The sequence below is a fragment of the Phasianus colchicus genome, chromosome 23 (assembly GCF_987193195.1).
Source record: "Phasianus colchicus chromosome 23, bPhaCol1.hap1.1, whole genome shotgun sequence".
Lineage (NCBI taxonomy): Eukaryota > Metazoa > Chordata > Aves > Galliformes > Phasianidae > Phasianus > Phasianus colchicus.
In genome coordinates, this window is record NC_143458.1 from 3860046 (window position 1) to 3879786 (window position 19741).

The following is a 19741-nucleotide window of genomic DNA, read 5'->3' on the forward strand; positions in this document are numbered from 1 at the left end:
CAGTAGCAGGTATTTCACATCCTTTCCCAGCTCAGGGCCCTATGGCTGTTAGAGGAATTTCTAGCACTGAGGTTGACTAAGTGAGGCCACATTTTTGTTTTGGTTGCAATTTGTAAGCCACTATTTTTATCCACAAGTCCCCCAAAGCATCTGTTTCTCTCCAGCTATTTAAGACTTCCTTTTGTGAGACCTAGTTAGAGGTATATCATTATTTTTAAACGTTCCTCTTTGCAGCAGCACTTCCATTTTATCATCATTACGTGTGTCATTAGCTCTGTGTTTGAACTGTGTAATTTGAAGGTGAGGGGATAAAATCCTTGCAGGGGGGTCCGAGAGGTTACCTCTCCTCGAGCAAATATTTTGGGATAATATCAACTATTTGGTACAAACTGGTGCATTTCCACAGTGTGGTCTTTTTACAGATCACTCTTTAAAGCCACCCAGAGATAGAAACTGTTTGGAAGCATCCAGAGAACAAGCAAAATCTTCAATAGAGAAGGAAAACACCCCACTTGCTCCTAGCCTGTAGTCAAGTCACAGCCATCTGGAAAAATCTGTGCTGATATGGTTCATCTCTCGCTGAAAACACTGCGTTCACAGTAAGTTCTGTTCCTATCAAAGAGTAGAAGATGGATATATATCAAATTGTTCCACGGATGGACAGTCGGACAGAGGATAATTTGTCTTGGAGTTGCATGAGTCACAAGTACAGCAGATCCAACAGAGAAATAATTTCGGACCACTTTTTATTGCCCCCATCACCAATGTCTCCAAGTGACAGACAAATAAGAAAGACCTTCTCCAATCTCATGCTGTGGCAGGCAAAACACACCCTCACATCACCCAACAGGTGAAGTACAACACTGCCTTCCCAGAGACCATAAGCCCCCGGCAGTGGGCTTTTATCACAGCACAGGGGAAGCAACAAGAGATCGAGAGTCCCAACTCGTGGGTCTAACCTGAGAGACAGAAGCACGCAGGACTGATGTGTAAAACCTCACACAGCTCATAGGAGAACAACAAAACAGTGTCGGACGCAAGGGACCTTTTCTACTATCCAGCTTCTACTATGCAAACCCAGTTCACAGCTGCTTATTCAAAAAGCAGCTGCTGTGATGGTCCAACTCCAGCGTCCCAGGCTGTATGACGTACCCAAGGATGTGCAATTTTGTTTTCATTATCCAGGAGCAACAGAAAACTTCTTGAAAGAACGTGGATGAGCATCAACCTACAGCCAACCCTTTGGAAAGCCATCAGCGCTCAGCAGATCCCAGCTAACAGCAGGAGGCATGCAGATGGCTGAGTTCACAGCAGGCACGTGCAGCTCATCCAGGCTGCCCAGCCCTACCTGGAGCTGCCACTGCCTGCCATGTGCCCCCAGGGAGAAAGTTTGCACACACCTACACATTCTTTATGCATTATTCCATGGGAGGTTCGCTCCTTTGGCCACAGATTCGCTGAGCTCCAAGCAATGCAGTCCTTCAGGAGAGAGTGCAAAGAAATAGCTTGACTGGCAGCTCATTGGATTTGGAAGTCGGATATGAACCATGTGAGACAGATGTTTTGTTAAACGCTGATGTTTATAAGACTTCAAAATTTCAAACAAGAAACATTACAGCCAAATACTGGACAATTGATTGTATACATTATTCCAGACACACAAAGCTATGGAAGACTCCAGTCTGCCTTCTCTCCTGGCACAAAGATGGGAGGTGTCCATGTCAGGTACCAGGGAGTCAAACCTTCATCCCACTCAGGGCCGTTCTTCACAAAGTCATTTTCCAAAGAATTAGATCTCAGTAATCTGATCTCCTGCATTTAACACATACCAAAGCACAGCCATGTAGGCATGCAGAATTGTCTCTTCTTGGCCATACTTTCAGAGTTATTCACAGACATTCATTTCCTGCACCTCCACCTGAATCCAGAGGATCCAACTGCACCCTACCTTCATTTCCCAGTATTGTTAACCTCAACCATCCTGAACCAGGCTGAGCTTACTGTCATCACTCTGACTAACTAGCATTAATCACTGTGCTCTTGAAGCTTGTCTAAGCTTCTGTGCCTTTATTTTCAAATTTTAAACTGTTTGCCCCTTATAGCTGCATGGATTAGAACACTATTTTAACTTGAAAGTGAAGGTGTTTAGAAAATAACCTGAGTCACGCATCAGGAGCTTTCAGAACTGCAAATTCACTATTAAACTCGTGAGAGCAGAGAGCAGTGTTTTACAAGCAGGGAGTGGAGGCACAGCAAGAAGGAATGGTTTTCAGAAGTTGTCACAGAGGAAGTGCACAACAGTGTCTGGAATTTATCTCACGTCTGTTGGTTCCAGTCCAAAATGCTTAAACCACAAGATCATCCTTTGGGCCCAGGACACCAAAAAAAAAAAAAAAAAATCTTTAACTCTCACACTGAGCCATTTCTGCCTCAGCTGTGCCAGGACAGTTGGTTGGGAGCTGAAAATGGTCCAAGAGATTTTTCCAGATGCGGTATCTTAATGTTCATAGGGTCCCCCCTGCACTCCTTCCCTCTGCCACCACAGAGGGGCAACAACGAAGCCATCAGAACTCCTACTCACATCCTTTATGAAAACTCAAGATAGCTTAAAAAAGGATTATTTAACTGCAAACCTGCAAGTTCTTGAAGAGGATTGCAGGGAGAAAGAAAGGAGGGCTTCTGCTGTCCAAAACATTGCTTTTTAGTAGGAAGTGCTGCAACCCTGTGTTTCATTCCAACACAGAAGCAGGCAGAAAATCAAGTGAAATGTGGTGATCATCATAGCAAGAGTGATGGCTGGGGAGGGAAGAAAGGAAGGAAGAAAGGAAAGAAGGAAGGAGGGGTAAAAAACGCATGTCTGCATGCTTGATAGCAAAGCAAGGAGGGCTGGAGCAAAGCAGATTTGTATCTGCAAGTTGCCAGTCCTATTTAGGAAAGAAGGAAAAGAACCCCCATGGCCACTTGTCCACATCCCCTGTGGCCTGAGCCCAGAGGGAGGACAGGTGAAACCAAGGAGATCACAGCCTAGCTCACATCATTATTGCCACTTAGTTGGGAAAGATAAGTTGCATCTTTCACTTTCAAACCACTCAAAGAGAAACTGTTTCAGCGCTTCGGCTTTTTGGCCACTCATCCCCTTAGAACAGAGCACAGCAAACATTTTATCTCATCTCCATTTTGTAAATCTAGGTCACCACAATCCATGGCTGTGCTGCTTGTGATACATCCACGACTTGCCACACCGCCCAGCTCTGGCTTGAAATCAGCACCAACTCTAGCAATACTGAGAGCAAGTAGCCCATAATTAGTAAATGGAGGGGGCACAGCTGTCTGTGCTTCTTATAGCCTGGGCCCTGCTGAGGGACTGAAGGAGGAGATCACCCATCTCCACTGATGGGCCGCTGAAGGAGAAAAGCCTCTGGTCCACAAGCAAAAACAAAGAAAATTCACCTTGTCGGCTGCTGGACACAACCAAGAGGAGAACACACCGTTTGTGAGCACCATGGATTCCAGAGGGCGTACAGAACTTGCCTTGGGTTAGAGGGAACAGGGATGGAGCAGACAAAGTGCTGCACGTGTTGCTGTCAAACCTACCGGAGATAAAGTCATGCCTCTCTGAGTCACTTCCATATCTAAAACCAGAGCAATTGTAGTTGAAATGTGTAGTCCAAAACTAGCCCTCGCACTTCAAGTCATGCCATATCATCCTTTCCCTTGCTTTTGTCTTATTGCTCCTTAAAAAACCCTGAAGATGTACATGTAGAAGATGGTTTGTTTGTCACAGCAATGTTTATTTTTGCAGACCAGAGAGAGAAGTGCTTCAGACCTGCTTTAGATTAGGAAGAGACAGGAGAAATACAAAGAGCATCTGACACCAAAATAAAACTATTTTGGTCACTGCCATCTCCCTTATTCTAAATGAAGCAATTGTGGGCTACGTTTGCTTTGCATTCATAATTAGCAGACAGAACAGATGGCAAAGGCGTCACTTAAAGCCACACGTCGGACAAAATAACCCAGGCTGCCAGTGCCATTTTTTCTAGGAACAAGGAATACTTTCCCCTCTTCTTCCCATTGAAATGTATCCCAAAGAAATGAGGCCAGAAAATGTTTGCATCAAGTAGGGATTCACCACAGAAAGGAACCCATTGTGTTTTGGAGTGTGTTGATTACTGGCTGAGCGTGGAAGAAAAGGGCAATAGCAAATGGATTGCTAAGAGTACAAAAAATAGGAATGGAAACTAGCAATACATTGCCAGCAATGCAACGAGGGGCTCAAATAAACATATACTCACTCCTCCCTTTAGGCTTGTGGTTCAGGCATAGACTGGAACTCAGGACATCTGTGCCTCATTTAAAAGACAGCTGAATGGGAGAATCTCTATCAGTGAAGGCATCTGTTGTCCCACGCCCATACCTGATCCCTTCTGTATTAGATGCTCTTATGCTCTCAATACCTATCTCAGCTTAAGGGTACTGGAAAACTCACCGACAAACAGGAGAAGCAAGGCTTAATGCATTACCCATTGCACAGCACAGCTCCTAACCTCAGCCAGGAGAGCCTCTTTCACTAGAAAGCTGGAGCAAGGCCAAGCAACATGAAATGCATGTGTGGCACTCCCATCCTATTTCCTCTGCCACAAGCACAGACAAGGACTGAGATATTCCAAAACTACATACTGAAAGCATTTAAACTCTGGTTTTTGGTCCATTGGATATTGAAGTGCTGTGCTCGGCTTGTGACACCCAGAACATCCGTGTGTGAACATCTCAGAGGAGCAGCACCTCTGGGGAATCTCTCCTGACAGCTCATCTCGTGTGACAAAGACCCTTTGTTAAGCTCTTAACCTCCTACAAAGCTCCAGCAATTTAATCACGGTGAGTATCCTTGGTTGTTGGAAAGAAAAAGAGAGACTGATACAATTTCATTCTTTTTAGAGTCTCCTGAGGTCCTCCAGCAGTGCTGCTGATGGGCTACAAGAGGATTGTGACATGCCATTCCCTAAGCACTATGGATAAGCTGTTCCAGGCATGCATAATGAGCAGTACCAGAACACAGACTGATGGGCAATATAATAATAATCCCGAGCTTTGACTCTCATACTGCAGGTGTGTTTGTAACTGTGAGACTATCGTAGCCACAGCCCTCCTTGCTCAGACACTGCAAACGTGCTAATAATTGTGTGTCTCAACAGCCACCGCAGAACTCTCCTCTCTCTGATGCTGTAAATGTGCTAATAATAATAATGAGCCTCAGTAGTACTACAGCCTGCTCAGCTGATGCCCTGCAAAAAACAACACCTAGAGAAAAAATCTCCAGGAAAGCACAGATCTCTTGACTTGGGGAAACAAGTACTGAGAATGAGGGTAGACTCTAGGGAAAAAGTAGGCATTTTTAGGAAAGAGCATAGACCTAGAGAAAGAGGAGATAACTCTACAAAAGAGCTAAGCCCCTGAGAAAGTGTGGAGTCCAAGGACAGAGCTCAGCAGGATTCAAATCACAGAAACAGAGAGGCTGGACAACACCACTAAGATCCCCAAGTCCAACCCCAACCCATCCCCACCATGTCCACAGGCCACATCCCTCAGTGCCACACCTCCACGTTCCTTGAACATCTCCACGGATGGTGACCCCATCACTTCCCCGGGCAGCCAATGCATTACCACTGCATTTCTGAGAATAAATTGTTCCTCATATCCAACCTGAAGGCTACTGTCAACACTCCTCTCTGTGGCCAACCACCCTTCTGAAAAAGGCAACCCTTCCATGGGACACCCAGCCTGCCCAAGCCCCACCTATTTCCCAGGCAGCTCCACTTAGGAACCACGCAGCCTCTTCTTCCTTCACCTTCTGATTCTGCCACTTATCTCCCTTCCTTCCCTTTACCCTAAAAATAACCCATTATTCACACAACCCACCAACAGAGTGATCCCACTGAAGTCAAGGGTAGGCTATGAGACTTCGGAAAAATCACTACACTTCTAATTTAAGCGAAACAAATTCAGCAGATTAACAGGTGTCAAAATATTCATCCACAGGGCTTAATAAAAGCAAAAAGCACTTGGACCCAGAATTCAACAGCAGCAGAACAATATACTTATTATATAAGCATGCACACAGGTTATCCATCAGTTCACAAGCTATATTGTCATCCTATCTACAGCCATATGTGTTATCCACTATGGTACATGGCAGGCAGATATGCATTCGATATTTCACCTCTGATAACTTCAAGACATCAATTAGATGTGTTACATCTTTTAGAATATGCAGAGAAGAGTAGAGAAGCAGAGAGAGGTGAACCTCAGTGCAAAAGGGGGGATTTCAAATCTCCACAGGCAAAGGCCTTCATAAACCACAGGTTGGAAAAGACCTTAAAGATCATTCAGTCTAACCATGACCTAAAAAAATGGGTCAAGTCATCTTTACGTCCATCTAAGTCTTAAGAACCTGTTGCTGTTTGGTGTCCTATCATTTCTTCATGGTATGCTTAACACAGCATTATTTTTTGCCCATTGGCAAGATTCTCAGAAGTGCCATAAAGTGTGTGACCACCTCATTCCTAGTGTCCAATCATAACTTCAAGAGAGTGAAATCACCAATCTCACCACCAATCTCTCTCTTACCAATGCTCAATGCCATTTGCTTTATTTTCCTTCATTTATTCAATTAAACCTATTGATACCCAAGGCCCTGTATTAATGCTACGTATTTATGGCACATGGAATAATTTCTGCAGCACTACTTAAGTTTCCCCTGTGGCCCAGGTCAGGTAGGTTGGTCGTTTCTCAGGTGTGATATTTGCACAGGTTTCTTCTCAGCCAGGCTGAGACACCTTCTGAAGGCCTCAGCATTTCTCACAGCCTCTTGAAACTCAAGCTATTTCATTGGTTTTTGCATTTCTGAGCATGCCAGAAAGCCTCAGGAATGTCCATTACCAATAATTTGACAACAAGACCATGATATCACTTGGGGCTTGCAAAATATAGTAGAGAAGTGCTCTGGCCCCAGCATTAAGACATTATTTCTGGTACCAACTTTAGGGCTCCTTTGGCTTTCTGTCCTCTGATTGCAATAAATTATTGCCCAAATTTCTCAGGAGGGCAAAACTCAAATCCATTTAGATGTACCCACGCAGAAATATATAAAATAATAATTAATAGGTTACTTAGATAAAGGCTTTCCATTTTAGGGCAGAGGCAAGTATTAGTTAATTAATCATCAAGTTGGCATTAACTTATCTTTTGGCACCTACAATAAAATGTAAATCTAAAATGAGCAGTAGGGGGGAACAAAGAAATAGGAAGCCAACAATAGTTTTGGAAATGGATGACAAAATCCAAATGTTCTGCCTCACTGCTGCTAAATTAAGCACAGTTTTATCAGTGCAATGATTAAAAAAAAAAAGAGAGAGATTTTCCTCTGAACCTTAAGTCACACGTCTTCGTTGTACAGGATACAACAGCAACAGTAAAGACAAGCAAATTTACTCACCCTGAGAATGAATGGAAATAAAAAAGGATCTGCTCAGGTCTTGATTTCCCCAAATGCAGTCCTACAGAACAGAAGACAAAAGGAGAACATCAGTTTGCTGCATTTAGCAATCAAAGAAGTGATCCCCGCACACCTTCCCTTCCAGGCAGCCACTCTTGCCTTGCTCTGCCTTCACTCTTCTTCCCCTGGAGGGCACAGCACAGGGGATTACGGCCAACCTGCCCTTTTTATCTCCTGCTAAGTGGAAAGGGCTCTAACAAGATCCCGGCTTTAGCTGAATATTGTTCTGGGAATTATTTTGGTGCAAAAAGGATGAGAAAATATTTTTTCTCACCTACCATCAGAGGCTCTCAGCTGTTGAACAAAGATGAAAGAACTTCACATGGAATCGACTTTTCTCCAATTGATTTTGTTTAGCTTCCTTTGCAGCAAAACTCACTTTTTCAGAGAGGCCCATTCCAGAAACACAGGCACAATGTTCAGTGTATGCACTCGTTTGAGTATTATGGGATGCACAGTTCTCCCACGATTGCTCTACCACTGACTCGTTCTCGCTAACATCACTTACTCAACCTATGTATCTCACCATGTGTTTCTCAGATAAACCTGATGATATCATCCCCCCAGAAGAAAAATGGTGAGAACAATTAGTGCTTTGTAAAATACTGCTAAGAAGATAACTATTCCATCTGGCTGTCTTATCCCAAATCCAGATGAGAACCAGCAAGGGAAACGATGATACACATTTCATTCAGAACTACAAATAATAAACATTCCATTCAGATTCAAGTCAAAGGTTTTGCAACCACCTGTTGGTGTTTATTTGATCAAAGTAACTGTACTCCTTCCTGCCCAGGCACCAGCAAATCTCTGCCTGCTAAAACAGAGCCAGCAGGATGGATGTGCTCTTTGCTCCTCCCGAAAGCCATTTTATTAGCAAATGAACTGTGAATATGGGACGGGTAGAGGGACAGCCTTAAAGCATTCTTTCTACTGCCTTTCATTTGAGAGATCTTAAACTACAATGAATCGCCCCAAGAGTCCCACCAGCATCCACAGTTTTCTGGTGCCCACAAGCCCAGTGCTGCCAGTGAGCACGAAGGCATCTGATGCAGAGCAGCTCCCCTACCTGAGGAAACAGTGGCATTCTGCAAGCCAGCTTCAATAAGCAAAAGATAACATATTATTCTCAGAATAAATAATTCTGATCAGCAGGGATAACTTAGGCATAAGCACGGAACCCAGTGCTTCTCAGAGCCCCTACAACCCATCCACAGGAAAATCTGGTACTTTGGTAGATCCACATACCGCTCTTAATCAACTTTTTCCTTCTGCTTCCCTTTTGATCATAGAATGGCCTGGGTTGCAAAGGAGCACAATGCTCATCCAGTTCCAACCCCCTGCTGTGTGCAGGTCGCCAACCAGCAGACCAGGCTGCCCAGAGCCACATCCAGCCTGGCCTTGAATGCCTCCAGGGATGGGGCATCCACAGCCTCCTTTTGATACCAGCATGATCTCAAATCCAGCAATTAAGTGTGTTGTGATCAGTGCACAATTCCCTCCCAAAACTTGCCCTTAGCTGCACAATCAGCTCAGAGGCTGTGCTGCTTTACCCCAAATTCTCCAGCCACAGCAACTCATAAACCCACGGCAAGGAGAAGGATGCAGAAAGAAAGACAGGATGGAGCTTTAGGTGTTTGGTTGTTGGGTGGTTTTTTTTTTCACTGAATCTTGCATTCATTAATTTCATTTCAAGAATGAAGTCAGATTTATTTTTTTTTATGTGGCTGGTTATTTGACGAGTGAAGCATTAGATTTGTGAGTTGTTCTGCAAGCCAAAACATGCTCCCTCTCATTCATAACACTGAGCTGCTCTGCGTTAAACAGCCGATTATCATGAATGAAGTGGGTGTAACTTCCTTGAAATCCTCCAAAGACCTGTCAAAGCAGAGCTACTGCAGCTCAGTTTTCCCCTTGAAGCGCACAGATCATTGGTTTAATTGTTCCACGCTGATCTTGAAACACGCTTTCTTGGTTCAAAGCATTAGGCAGTATCACTTTTTGAAGAGGAAAGGGGAAGGGTGGAGAACGGTGCCTCGGGATAAGAGAGAAAAGTGGGTCTATGTCTCAACCATCAAATTTAGGTTTTCATTTGGAATCTAAATTGAGCTTCATCCATTTAAAAGTGTGTCAGACAAAACCTTACAAATCAAAGCGCTGGCCTGCTTTGCATGGATAATCAAGAGCCTCTGGCTCTTTTTGTAAGAGGAAATGTTTAACCCCGCAGAGAAGAGGACTGATCTGATGGTTCTAAGTGGCCAGCCGCTTAGAAATTGAATTTGAATCAAGGTCTGCCATTCTCCACCCCACGTCCAACCTTTTGGTGCTGGCCCAATGTTATCTTGTTACAAAGGAACATGCTGATATTTGCAAACTTGACAGGCCCCTGTGCCTGCAGACAGAAAGGTCACGCGTATACAGATAAATAAATATGTTATCATCTTCCTCTACTAACCTGTTTAACATAAAGATCTTCCCAAGGATAGCCATGGTCTTTAATGAAAAGTCCCTCAGCATCTTGGCTGCTCATCGTATCACCCTTTAGGACACCAGCAGAGAGCTCTTGGCCAATAACAGTGATCACACCATTGGCTTTGGTGGATTGACTCAATATCTGACCCCTCACCTAACATTTCCAAAGGCTGGCAAGCTTAGAGATGACCACAGAAAACTCAGTAAAGAAAACCGTGAGTACCACCACACTTGTAAGGGTCAGTCTCAGGAAATAAACAGAAAGTGGCACCAATGAAAAAGTACATTTTTTAGATTTCAGCTCAGATTTCCACAACCACAACAACAACAAATCCTGACAGCAGTTTTACACACAGCTCTTAACAATGAGAACACTAACAAAGGGTCACAGAATGGTTTGGGTTGGAAGGGACCTTTAAGATCATGCTATAGGCTGGGACACCTCCCTCTAGACCAGGTTGATCAAAGTCCCATCCAGCCTGACCTGGAATGGCACCTGGATGGTGCTTCAGGGGAAAAAAAGAAAAAAAAAAGAAAAAAAAAAGTGGAGATAAACAAAAACTGGAGATAATTTTGGAGATCTCAGTAACGTGATTCAAACAGCCCCAGAAACAGCATCTCCATCCCATGCCCTCACTGCAAGGACATCCATCCGGAACCATTCACCTCTACCTGAAGCCCACCCTCCCCAAACCACCCATGGTGGGGCAGGTCCTCTCCCAGGCAGGTCCATCCTGTAAGAATCCAAACCCCTTCCATGCTTATCAGCAAAATGCAATCACATCATCATGTCCCGAGGTTTCTGTTCTGCTCCCATTACAGCAAGCGAGAATTTTGACACTGGTTTAAGCAGCAGTGAAAGCTGGCTGATGTACAAGCAGGTCTGACAGGTTGCATTTTTGCTCCCATTACTATGATGGGCATCAGGGTTCATTCCCATTTTCTTTAGCTGGCATTCGGTCCTGGATTTAAACTGCATCTGTGGTTGCATTGCTGTGAAATGTATCACTGCTTATGACTCACGTTGCAAAGGACACATTTGTAAACTGACCCACCATTGACAAAAATCCTCTCTTTCTTCACTTGTAGGAGGCGAGATGAGGCATAGGTTCCTTGTCTGATTCATTTCCTGAGGAAATTTTTACTCTCTGCATCTTTTTCAGTCCTCATTCAGTCAGAGAGTAGCAAAGTGATTAATACAAAATCCATGCCTGACACAGACTGGAGGAAAGATGCAAATTCTTTTAAAACCAGCGCTTAATTAATCGCTTAGAAAAACAACCCACTGCCAAAAAAATGTGTGGGGTTATTTTTTGGCTTTTTTTTTTTTTTTTTTTCCCCTAGTTGAGAAAGCCTTTTCAGTTGAAAAGCTAATTACAAGCAACGGCACACAGCAAAACGCACGAAGGACAAATCCAGCACCCTTTGAAATCAACCCCTCGGAAGGAAGAATTAGCAACCTGGACAGAGCTGCAGGCAACTCCAGCCCTCCTGCATCTGCTGCTCGATCACATTCACTCACAGCCAGCTCTGTTCCTTCCTCACCACACTGCAGAAATCCTAGGAGAGATGCGTATCTAACACCTCAGACAAACACAGACAATGACCCGAAAATTAAAACTGCCAGGAATAAATGATAACACAAAGAGAATCCTGAGGAAACTGCAGTAAGTTTCTTGACCATTTTTATCTACCTGATTATTCATTATCAAGACAGTACTAACCAAGTCCAGATCGGGATGGGGATGTAAGCAGTCCCTGGGGCTGCAAGGCTGCTCAGAACTTGGCACTCGAGATCAGGCTCATTTCTCCATGTATGAGGGTGGGAAACGTTACCCTGCAGAATTAGGGGAAAAAATGAGCGCGTCCCTTCCCTTCATTTCTTCTCCCTCTCTCCCTCTTTCTCTCCACATTCTTCTCCTCTTGTCTTTCTCCCTGCGAGCACTGAATGATGGGATTTTTGACATCAGAGGAAAGTCATCCCTTCTCCACTCCCCCAGCTTCTCTCTGCTTCCTCCTTATGCACGTCCGTCCTCCTGCATGCTATATCCCAGCTCAAAGAACAGGATCAGCTGATCCGACCACAGCTCCATCTCACTAAGCATCCTAAATCCTGCCCACAGCGATCAGACTGACTGGTTCATTCACCCTGGCAGCCTGCGACCAGCAAGCCTTTAAAGCACATTTTGTAACTGTTACATAGCTGGCACCAACTATAGCAAAGTCATTGTTTAGTCAAGGTAAAGTGACCTCTATTTACTGAGCTCAGCTGCCCACGGGGAATAACTGGATTTGAGATAAGTGAAAATTTGCTGGGAAAGTTTCACTTTGGCCAGGCTGATGCTTACTACAATAAGCTAAATGTTTGGTCAGTTCATGCCCTTTCTCCTGCAGTTTCTTCAGCCCTTTGATTTATTATCTGTGACTAGACAGCAAATGACCCCGTCCAATTTCAGCGAGCCTGCGGTAAGCCAAACACAGAAGAGAGATTTGTTTCACCGAGCCTATTTTCTGATCCCAAATAAATACCCTGTTGATTACCCTAAGCTGCCAGGCACCTGCCATAAGTTGTTTATTCGTGTATTAAAGAAGAGCATTAACCCAATCTGGCCATTCCTTCCACGCAGCCTCCCACGTCGCCCTGCCAGCAGCGGTGCAGCAGCGCACGCTGACTCCAGCTGTGCAGCAGGGCTGGGGAGCCCAGCACCACCCCAGGAACCGCGTCCGCAGTGACTCAGGAGTGACTCAGTCATGGCTCTGCTTCGGCTTCCTCCTTACTCCGGGGGGTGGAGGTAGGAATTTCCTGCTGGCCCCGTCCTTGTAAATCACCACGTCCTGTTGCAGTTGTGCTGCTGGGAGGGTCAGCGAGTGGGAGAGCTGGAGCTGCTTCGTCACCTGCATGGGAGGAGGAAGGATGGGGTGCACTGCTTGCCTGGGCGCACGCTGAAATGATGCTCAGGGACAGCACAGCAGGTCCCTGGGTCTCCCTGTCTCACATCCAACCTGTAGCATAGCCCTGACCCCTTTGCAGTGTGATTGAAACAGCACGCTGAGCATCCAGCGGCACAAGAACCCAATCGCCCTCCTACAAAATCACAAATCACTGTGATACAACCCAGCCAATTTCTCATTAGGGTCCTTTCCGAACTGTTCTGTCATTCTGTGGAGGCAGCATCATAAATGAGAAGAGCATCCAGTCCTACATGTCTGCATGGCATCCCCTGCACCTGTGAATTTGAAGATGAAAAAGAAGGCATTTGGTGGAGGCTCTGGGACAACTCCACCAATTCAACAGCGCCCTGTGAAAATCTTCCCTGTTGTCCCACAGAAAAGCTGGATTTAATGACAGCTGTGGCTAGAGGGACTTCCCTATTGCAAAAGAACCCAAAAACACGAACAAGTTGTGCCACGGTAACCTAGAGAAAATTCTAAGTATAAGTAAGAGAAAATGGATGATGTGTAATAGGGGAGGGAAACATATTAGCCTTGTGAAGGCCACCTTCCAGAACAGACCCAGCCTGTTCACTGATGAAAATCCATCTTTGGAGGAAGAAACTGAAGGAATGAAAGGAGAAGGAGGATGCTGGCAGAGATGCTGAGCAGAACTCCTGGTCATACTTTAGGGATGCTGAGGAAAGACCATGTTTAGCTTGCATCAGATACACACAGAACTTACAAGCTAAGGATGCCATGGGAGCCCTTCCTTCCAACTGCACAAACAGAATTAGACTGATGGAAAGCACTCACCTGATGTACAGACGTGTTGGATGGTGCTTAATTATTTCACTTAAAGTAATTGTTTAGTACCACACAAAGAATACGATGCAATAACATTAATAACACCTACCTGTAAGGGACCAATGAAAAACACTTTTCTGGGGTCAGACCAGGGCTACCACAACAGGATTGTAGCCATTCAACTTTCCTGGTATAGTTATATGACTTGTCACCAAGTGTGGACACGGTGGGATTTTTCAGCTTCTCTCTATATTTTTAATTGTGTACCTTTACATCAGTTTAATTTCGTCTTTTCTGGGGTTAACACTGCTTTAGCAGGGAAAGATATAGCTGTGTTCATCCAATAGAGGAACAAAGAAACATGCTTGCAGGGAAATCATGGCTTGAGACTGAGACTACTAAATGCATTTTATATTTCTGACACTGAAGGCAAACTTTGGGTGCAGTCAGGAGGTAATGGAATAAACTTGAATGAATTTTGACACATTCCTTAAAAACTATGGGTTTTGAGAGGTCAAATGGTTCCATTCTGACCTTCCCATCTTATTAGGAAGATGACAGACCTAGGAGCATCTTCTGGAGTATATCATATCTGGGCATCAAAGACATTTAAATTAAAAAAAAAAAATCACAAGGGCTCTTCTGCCTACAGATATAACCAGATACAGTGACAAGGAAACTGAAACTAAGTAGATTCTCACCAAAAATAAGACGCTCATTTTGAACAGTCAAAGGCAATCATCCCCTGGAAGTGCTCCTGAAGGATGGTGGGTGGTTTTCCATCCCTCAATGTTTTTAAATCAAGGATAGATGTTTTTATCTGGACAGATGCAGCTCAGACAGGGAAGTCTTATGGCCAGCCCTATGCAGAAGGTCAGAACAGACTCTGACGAGGATCCTGGCTGCCTCCATAACCTACCCAGCCGTTCACCTACTGACTCCCCAGCACTGTTCCTGCAGCACATAGCCTTGTTGTTCAGCCAGTCTGTTTCCCCACGGATGACCAGACCTGACCCTGCTGAGATTACAAAAAGCCAAAGGGTTCAGAAGTGAGGAAAACAGGAAATCCAAACAGTGAAAATCTCAGCAATAACGTTTCCTAACAAAGACCTTCAGATCTCCCTCTCAGCCAACAGCTGTCTTCATGACGTCCAAAAAGGACGACTTTCAGTGTGATGAAGACTATCTTTCTGCCATTTATTTTTACCCTGTTTATTTTTCTACACTATGACATTTTCCTCATCAAAATCTTGGTCATAAATGAGACTGCTAATTCAGATCTAAGAAAACACACACAAATGCATGTACTACATACACTGCAAATCCATGGGCCCACAGGATGCAGTTCATGCTACATAAAACCAAACCAATACCTGCGACCACCCTCAACTCCCCTTTGGGCTACAAAATCAGCTGGAATGATGGAGAGCCTTTGTATTTGTGAAGAAGTGCAAAGAGACATGCTGTTACTTAATCTATTGTGCCACAAGGTCTGAGACTGCAAAGCAACTCAAAACATTATCCCATTATCCCACGAGGAAGCAAAAGCAAAAACTGAAGAGTGAGAAAAGTTTAACTTGAAGGAAAATATCGTGCTTATTTGCTTTACTGCTTTTGCATTTTAAGCCTTCTCCAAATTTCCTGACCTAGCACTGCATGCATCCACAGTGCAAGCATGGCTGTGGCATCCACTTGAGCTCTGCAGACTAAAGCTGGAGGTGCTGTAAATTGATGTAGCACCTATGACACCTATCAGACCTCGTCCTAGGTCTCAGCAGTGAGTGCTAAGGAAATTGAAGGTGGATGAAGCATTATCTTCTGTTTTAAGGTTTGGAAGTTGCCTTGTACTCAAATTTTAAATTTTATCAACTTTTTAGACGAAATTTGACTGCTCTCCCCATCGGTACAGGCAGGGCACGTGTGTGCCATTACACTGCCATCTAGTGATGTGAGTTCGCAAGGCAAAAGAGCTGGCAAAAAATGGCTGACCAACAGCAAACCAGAGCCCAACTCGTGAAGGAAGGGCCAGAATGAAGTTAAATCATGCTAAGAGAATTGCAGAAGGCACAGCCAGTGGTGTTCTTCAAACACGTACAAGAGAGACAGACGTTATGGTGCACAGGATAACAAAATGCATGCAAGACGTGGGGTTGCAAAGAGGCTCATCCATTACCCAGCTGCTACCCATCGCAGGGCACATCCAGAAAAGACAACTACAAGTCTCAAAATCCAGCTTCTCAGCTGGGCTTGCACTTCCAAGCTCATGTTCTGCCAAGCTCATGTCCAAGCAAAGACTCCACAGATGCTTTTCCCAAGAGCAACCCTCTTTCACGCTCCTAAATCTCTTTGGTCATCTTTCTTCCAGCTTTACTAGATATATTTCTCAGTCTTGACCTTCACTCAGTTGTATCAGGGTATCTGAGCCAAATTTATTCTCTCTCTAATCGATTTCAGTGGTTTCCACCATGGACCATTCTGACAGTCCCTATGCACACTGTGGTCAATCAGTATCCAAAAAGGATTTACTAAGCAGCACATCACACTGTTTATAGAGATTCTCCTTTAATCCCCCTGCTCAAGGACCGGACAGCAAAGCTAAGGTTTAACACATGAACCTGATGTGAACTGACCTTTATGAGTCAAAATCCCAATCCCAACGTTTTACTCATCTTGAGGATATTTGTCCTCAGTGGTATGTGTGTCAGAGGGCGTGAAAGTGAGAGTGTCTTGAGGTTAACAATTGTTCGTGCTCATAGTGGATGAATCATATGATAACACCACAGCAACATCCTGTATAATTGTTGGGAGCCTCTATTTCTGGCAGCGTGTCCCTAGGCTGTCTCATGGGTAAATGTTATTTGTGCTTTACTGTATCAAACCAAAAGCAAACAAAATTATACAATGGGACACTCTTCTGCAGGCACTTGCCAAAATCACAAGTGCCTAATTGAGCCTCCTGTTACCCGCTTCAATGATAAATTGTGTGATGAAGTTAATAAGGCTGAGATGGATATCTCTGCTCTTCATCTGATTAGTGTGCGAGCAACTCTCCACATGTGAGTAACAATATTTGTGTTTCCTTAGCCACAATTGAACTCAGTGGGACTATCACATACATAAAGATCTGGGACATTGCTTGTGAGGCAGTGGGTGCTGAGGGAACAAGCATTGCATTGCAGGTCAGAAGATTTATGTTTTCCTTCTGGATGACTGTAAGCAAGTCACTCCCCCCTGTTCTCTCTCCCTTTTGTCTATTCAGATCTACAGTCCACAGATTGCTCTTTGAGCAATGGGGCTGCACTGAGAGCATACCCAGCTCACTGCACCAACTTAAACACATATATATACCTGCTGAAAGCAAAATGTAACACAGCAGGCAGTGCCAGAGCATCACAACAAGGCACGGATTTTATGCCAACTCCTCGGGATGCAGTGAAAGCACCAATTGCCTCTACTGCCCTTGGCACAAAACGCACCCAATCTGCCTTCAATCCCCAATTCTGGGGTTCCAAACATGCACTGCCACACCATCACCAGTGTGCCTGCCCACAGCCGTGGCACCAAGGTGCACAGATAACATTCTTGGCTCCTCTGGGATGCATGCAGGGCTGCTATCATGCCTCTCTCCATTGGGAAACACAGCGGATGCTCTTGCAATACTCACACTTAGGGCAGAGCCCAGTTCTTGTTAGCACTCATAAGGTGATGGCAGGGTTTTGGCCACTGCCTTGTGACTCCAGTTCCAAAGCACAACAAAACAACATGCTGACAAACACAGTTAACATTTCACCCTTCATCTCAGAAGCTTCAGGTGGAAAGCCCTGGGAAAAGTTGGGCAAATGGCACAGCCACTTTTTTTGCATGGAATGGAACCAGGAAAAGTCTTTCAGCGATGTAAAACTAAAACGTTCCAAAACTTCAGAACAAACTCTTAAATTCTCATTAAAGTTTTGGTTTTGACACTTCCTAGCTTCACTATTACATCTCCACATCTTAAAGAAAAATCACAGATTTTTTTCAGTCCTTCCATACTGAACACAGACATACCCTAAAAATAGAAAATATTACAAGAAATGATAAATTCTGTTCAAATGTGTGGCTTTTTTTTTCCCCGAGGGAAGAAAGGCAGAAGAAAAATCTTCCTCCAGAGAACTTCAAAGTACGTGTCAATTTCTCAAAACAGCTCAATTGAAATCCTTTGCATGGACCACCTTCTGTTTAGCTCTGATAATACCGTACTTCTCAAACACCACCCAAGTTCACTCAAAGATCATCACTATTATTTTCCCATTTCCATTGGAAACGCTCGCTCGCAGTGCTACCCCCCACCTGCCATAGAAATGGGTGGGATACCCACATCAATATGATTTGAGGAGCCATTTAGGGGGCCAGCCACACATCTTGCATAAAAATAAAGCGCGCTTGCTCACTTTAAATTCTCACGAGGTTAATTTTAAGGGAGACTTTAATTTCATGTTAAAGTAGAAGTGGGACAACGTTAGAGCACAGGACCAGAAGCCCTTCCCACTGTGGTGGCAGCAGATGAGCATTTCCACACGTGCAGCCCCGAAAGGCACAGCTCTGCCTTCTGAAAAGGCTCCGAATTATTCAGTCCTGCGACAAAAATAAATCCACAGCAATCAAACGAACGAGAGAATCGGCAGCAGAAAGCAGAACCGCTCTTCCAGCCCGTGTTTACTATTTTGGCTTCCAACCTCGGGGTCGTTGGCTCACATCTCACTGTATCCACATCCCCACTCATCCTGCACCGGTCCCAGCCCGCGGCTCTGCCTCCCCAGGTTCCAACAAACCATTCGCTCCCTGCTACAAAATAAGGAGAAAAAAAAAAAAAAAATCCCGTCAAATTAAAAAATATATTTCTTCATGGCTGCCTCCTCATTTCCTGGCTGCAGCCGGGACCGGAAATAGCTCAATTTCCTGAGAAAGCTGCTCCCAGGGGAGCCCAGGCCTGCCTGCAGCCGGCAGTGAGGCTCTGCTCAAGTTTGAGCTGGAAAAGCAGAGCTTCTATTTAGCAAGGGGCACCCAGGAACAAAATGCGATGGGGGAGGGAGGGGTGCAAGCAACAAAATAGGATAGGAATAAAGAAAACGTGCTTGTGGCCAGGGGAAGCGTTACCAAGCAGCTGTAGTGTGCATTCATGATGAATTCTATGATCCTATGACTTCGCAACCCCAAAGCCTCCCAAATTTTATAAAGGAGAACATCCCTAAGCTGTACTCTGCACACAGGGTATCTGCTTGGTCCTAATAATCCCAAAGGGCAATTTTTTTTTCCTGCAAAGAGACACAATTTATTAAGACGATGTGAAGGTTGGTTTCAGCAGAGTGCAGAGAGATTTAGTGGTCTGGAGGGACAGGGGGAAAGATGGATGAACATGGACTACTTCTGAGAAACCCTGCAAATCGGTGGAGCAATTCACAATCCAATAAGCCCTATGGGGAAAGCTTTATCTTTCCTTCCCGCTCTGGAAATCCATTCTTCTGTGCCTTTTCATGGCCAGACAAGTCTCTAGTTATCCAAAGAGATGAAAAGTCCAAAGGAGCCCGTATCCCTTTCAAGTAGTCACATTAGATTGTCCTTGCAATAGAGAAGCTGAATTGTACGTCAGATTTTTTACCACATTGTCTTTGTAGTGCCTATAGGAAAAGAGCACTCCTGGATGCAGAGAGGCAGCTTGGGTCACATTCATCTCTCAAGTGCAACCATCTAAAAGTTGGATTTCAGTTCTCATCTAATTGTTTGGGTGCTTTCTGTCACAAATGAAGAGATACAACCAACCTAAAAGAAGAGGGAAACGACCAGCGCTATCTGCTGCCTCTCAACGGTAGCAGCTTGGTTTCAATACCTGCACTTTAGATGTCTAAACTTATTCAAGAGAAATCTCATTCATACAATTTAAGGAAAAATAATAAAACACCATAATATACGGGCCGAGCTCCCACTGAAATTAAATAA

The 19741-nt window shown here is 44.5% G+C and overlaps 1 protein-coding gene across 7 annotated transcripts in view; it reads right to left on the reverse strand.

Annotated features, from left to right (window-relative positions):
• LOC116233104 (uncharacterized) overlaps positions 1-19741 on the reverse strand; it is a 224884-nt gene that overhangs the window by 20679 nt on the left and 184464 nt on the right. For all 7 annotated transcript variants that reach the window (XR_016459557.1, XR_016459558.1, XR_004167891.2 and 4 more), the window contains one exon: positions 7496-7556. Coding sequence is in view for 2 of the 7 variants with exons in the window: in XM_090123446.1 (XP_089979572.1) it covers positions 7496-7556 (61 nt within the window). In the remaining 5 variants the exon portion in view is untranslated. The remainder of the gene's footprint in view (positions 1-7495; positions 7557-19741) is intronic.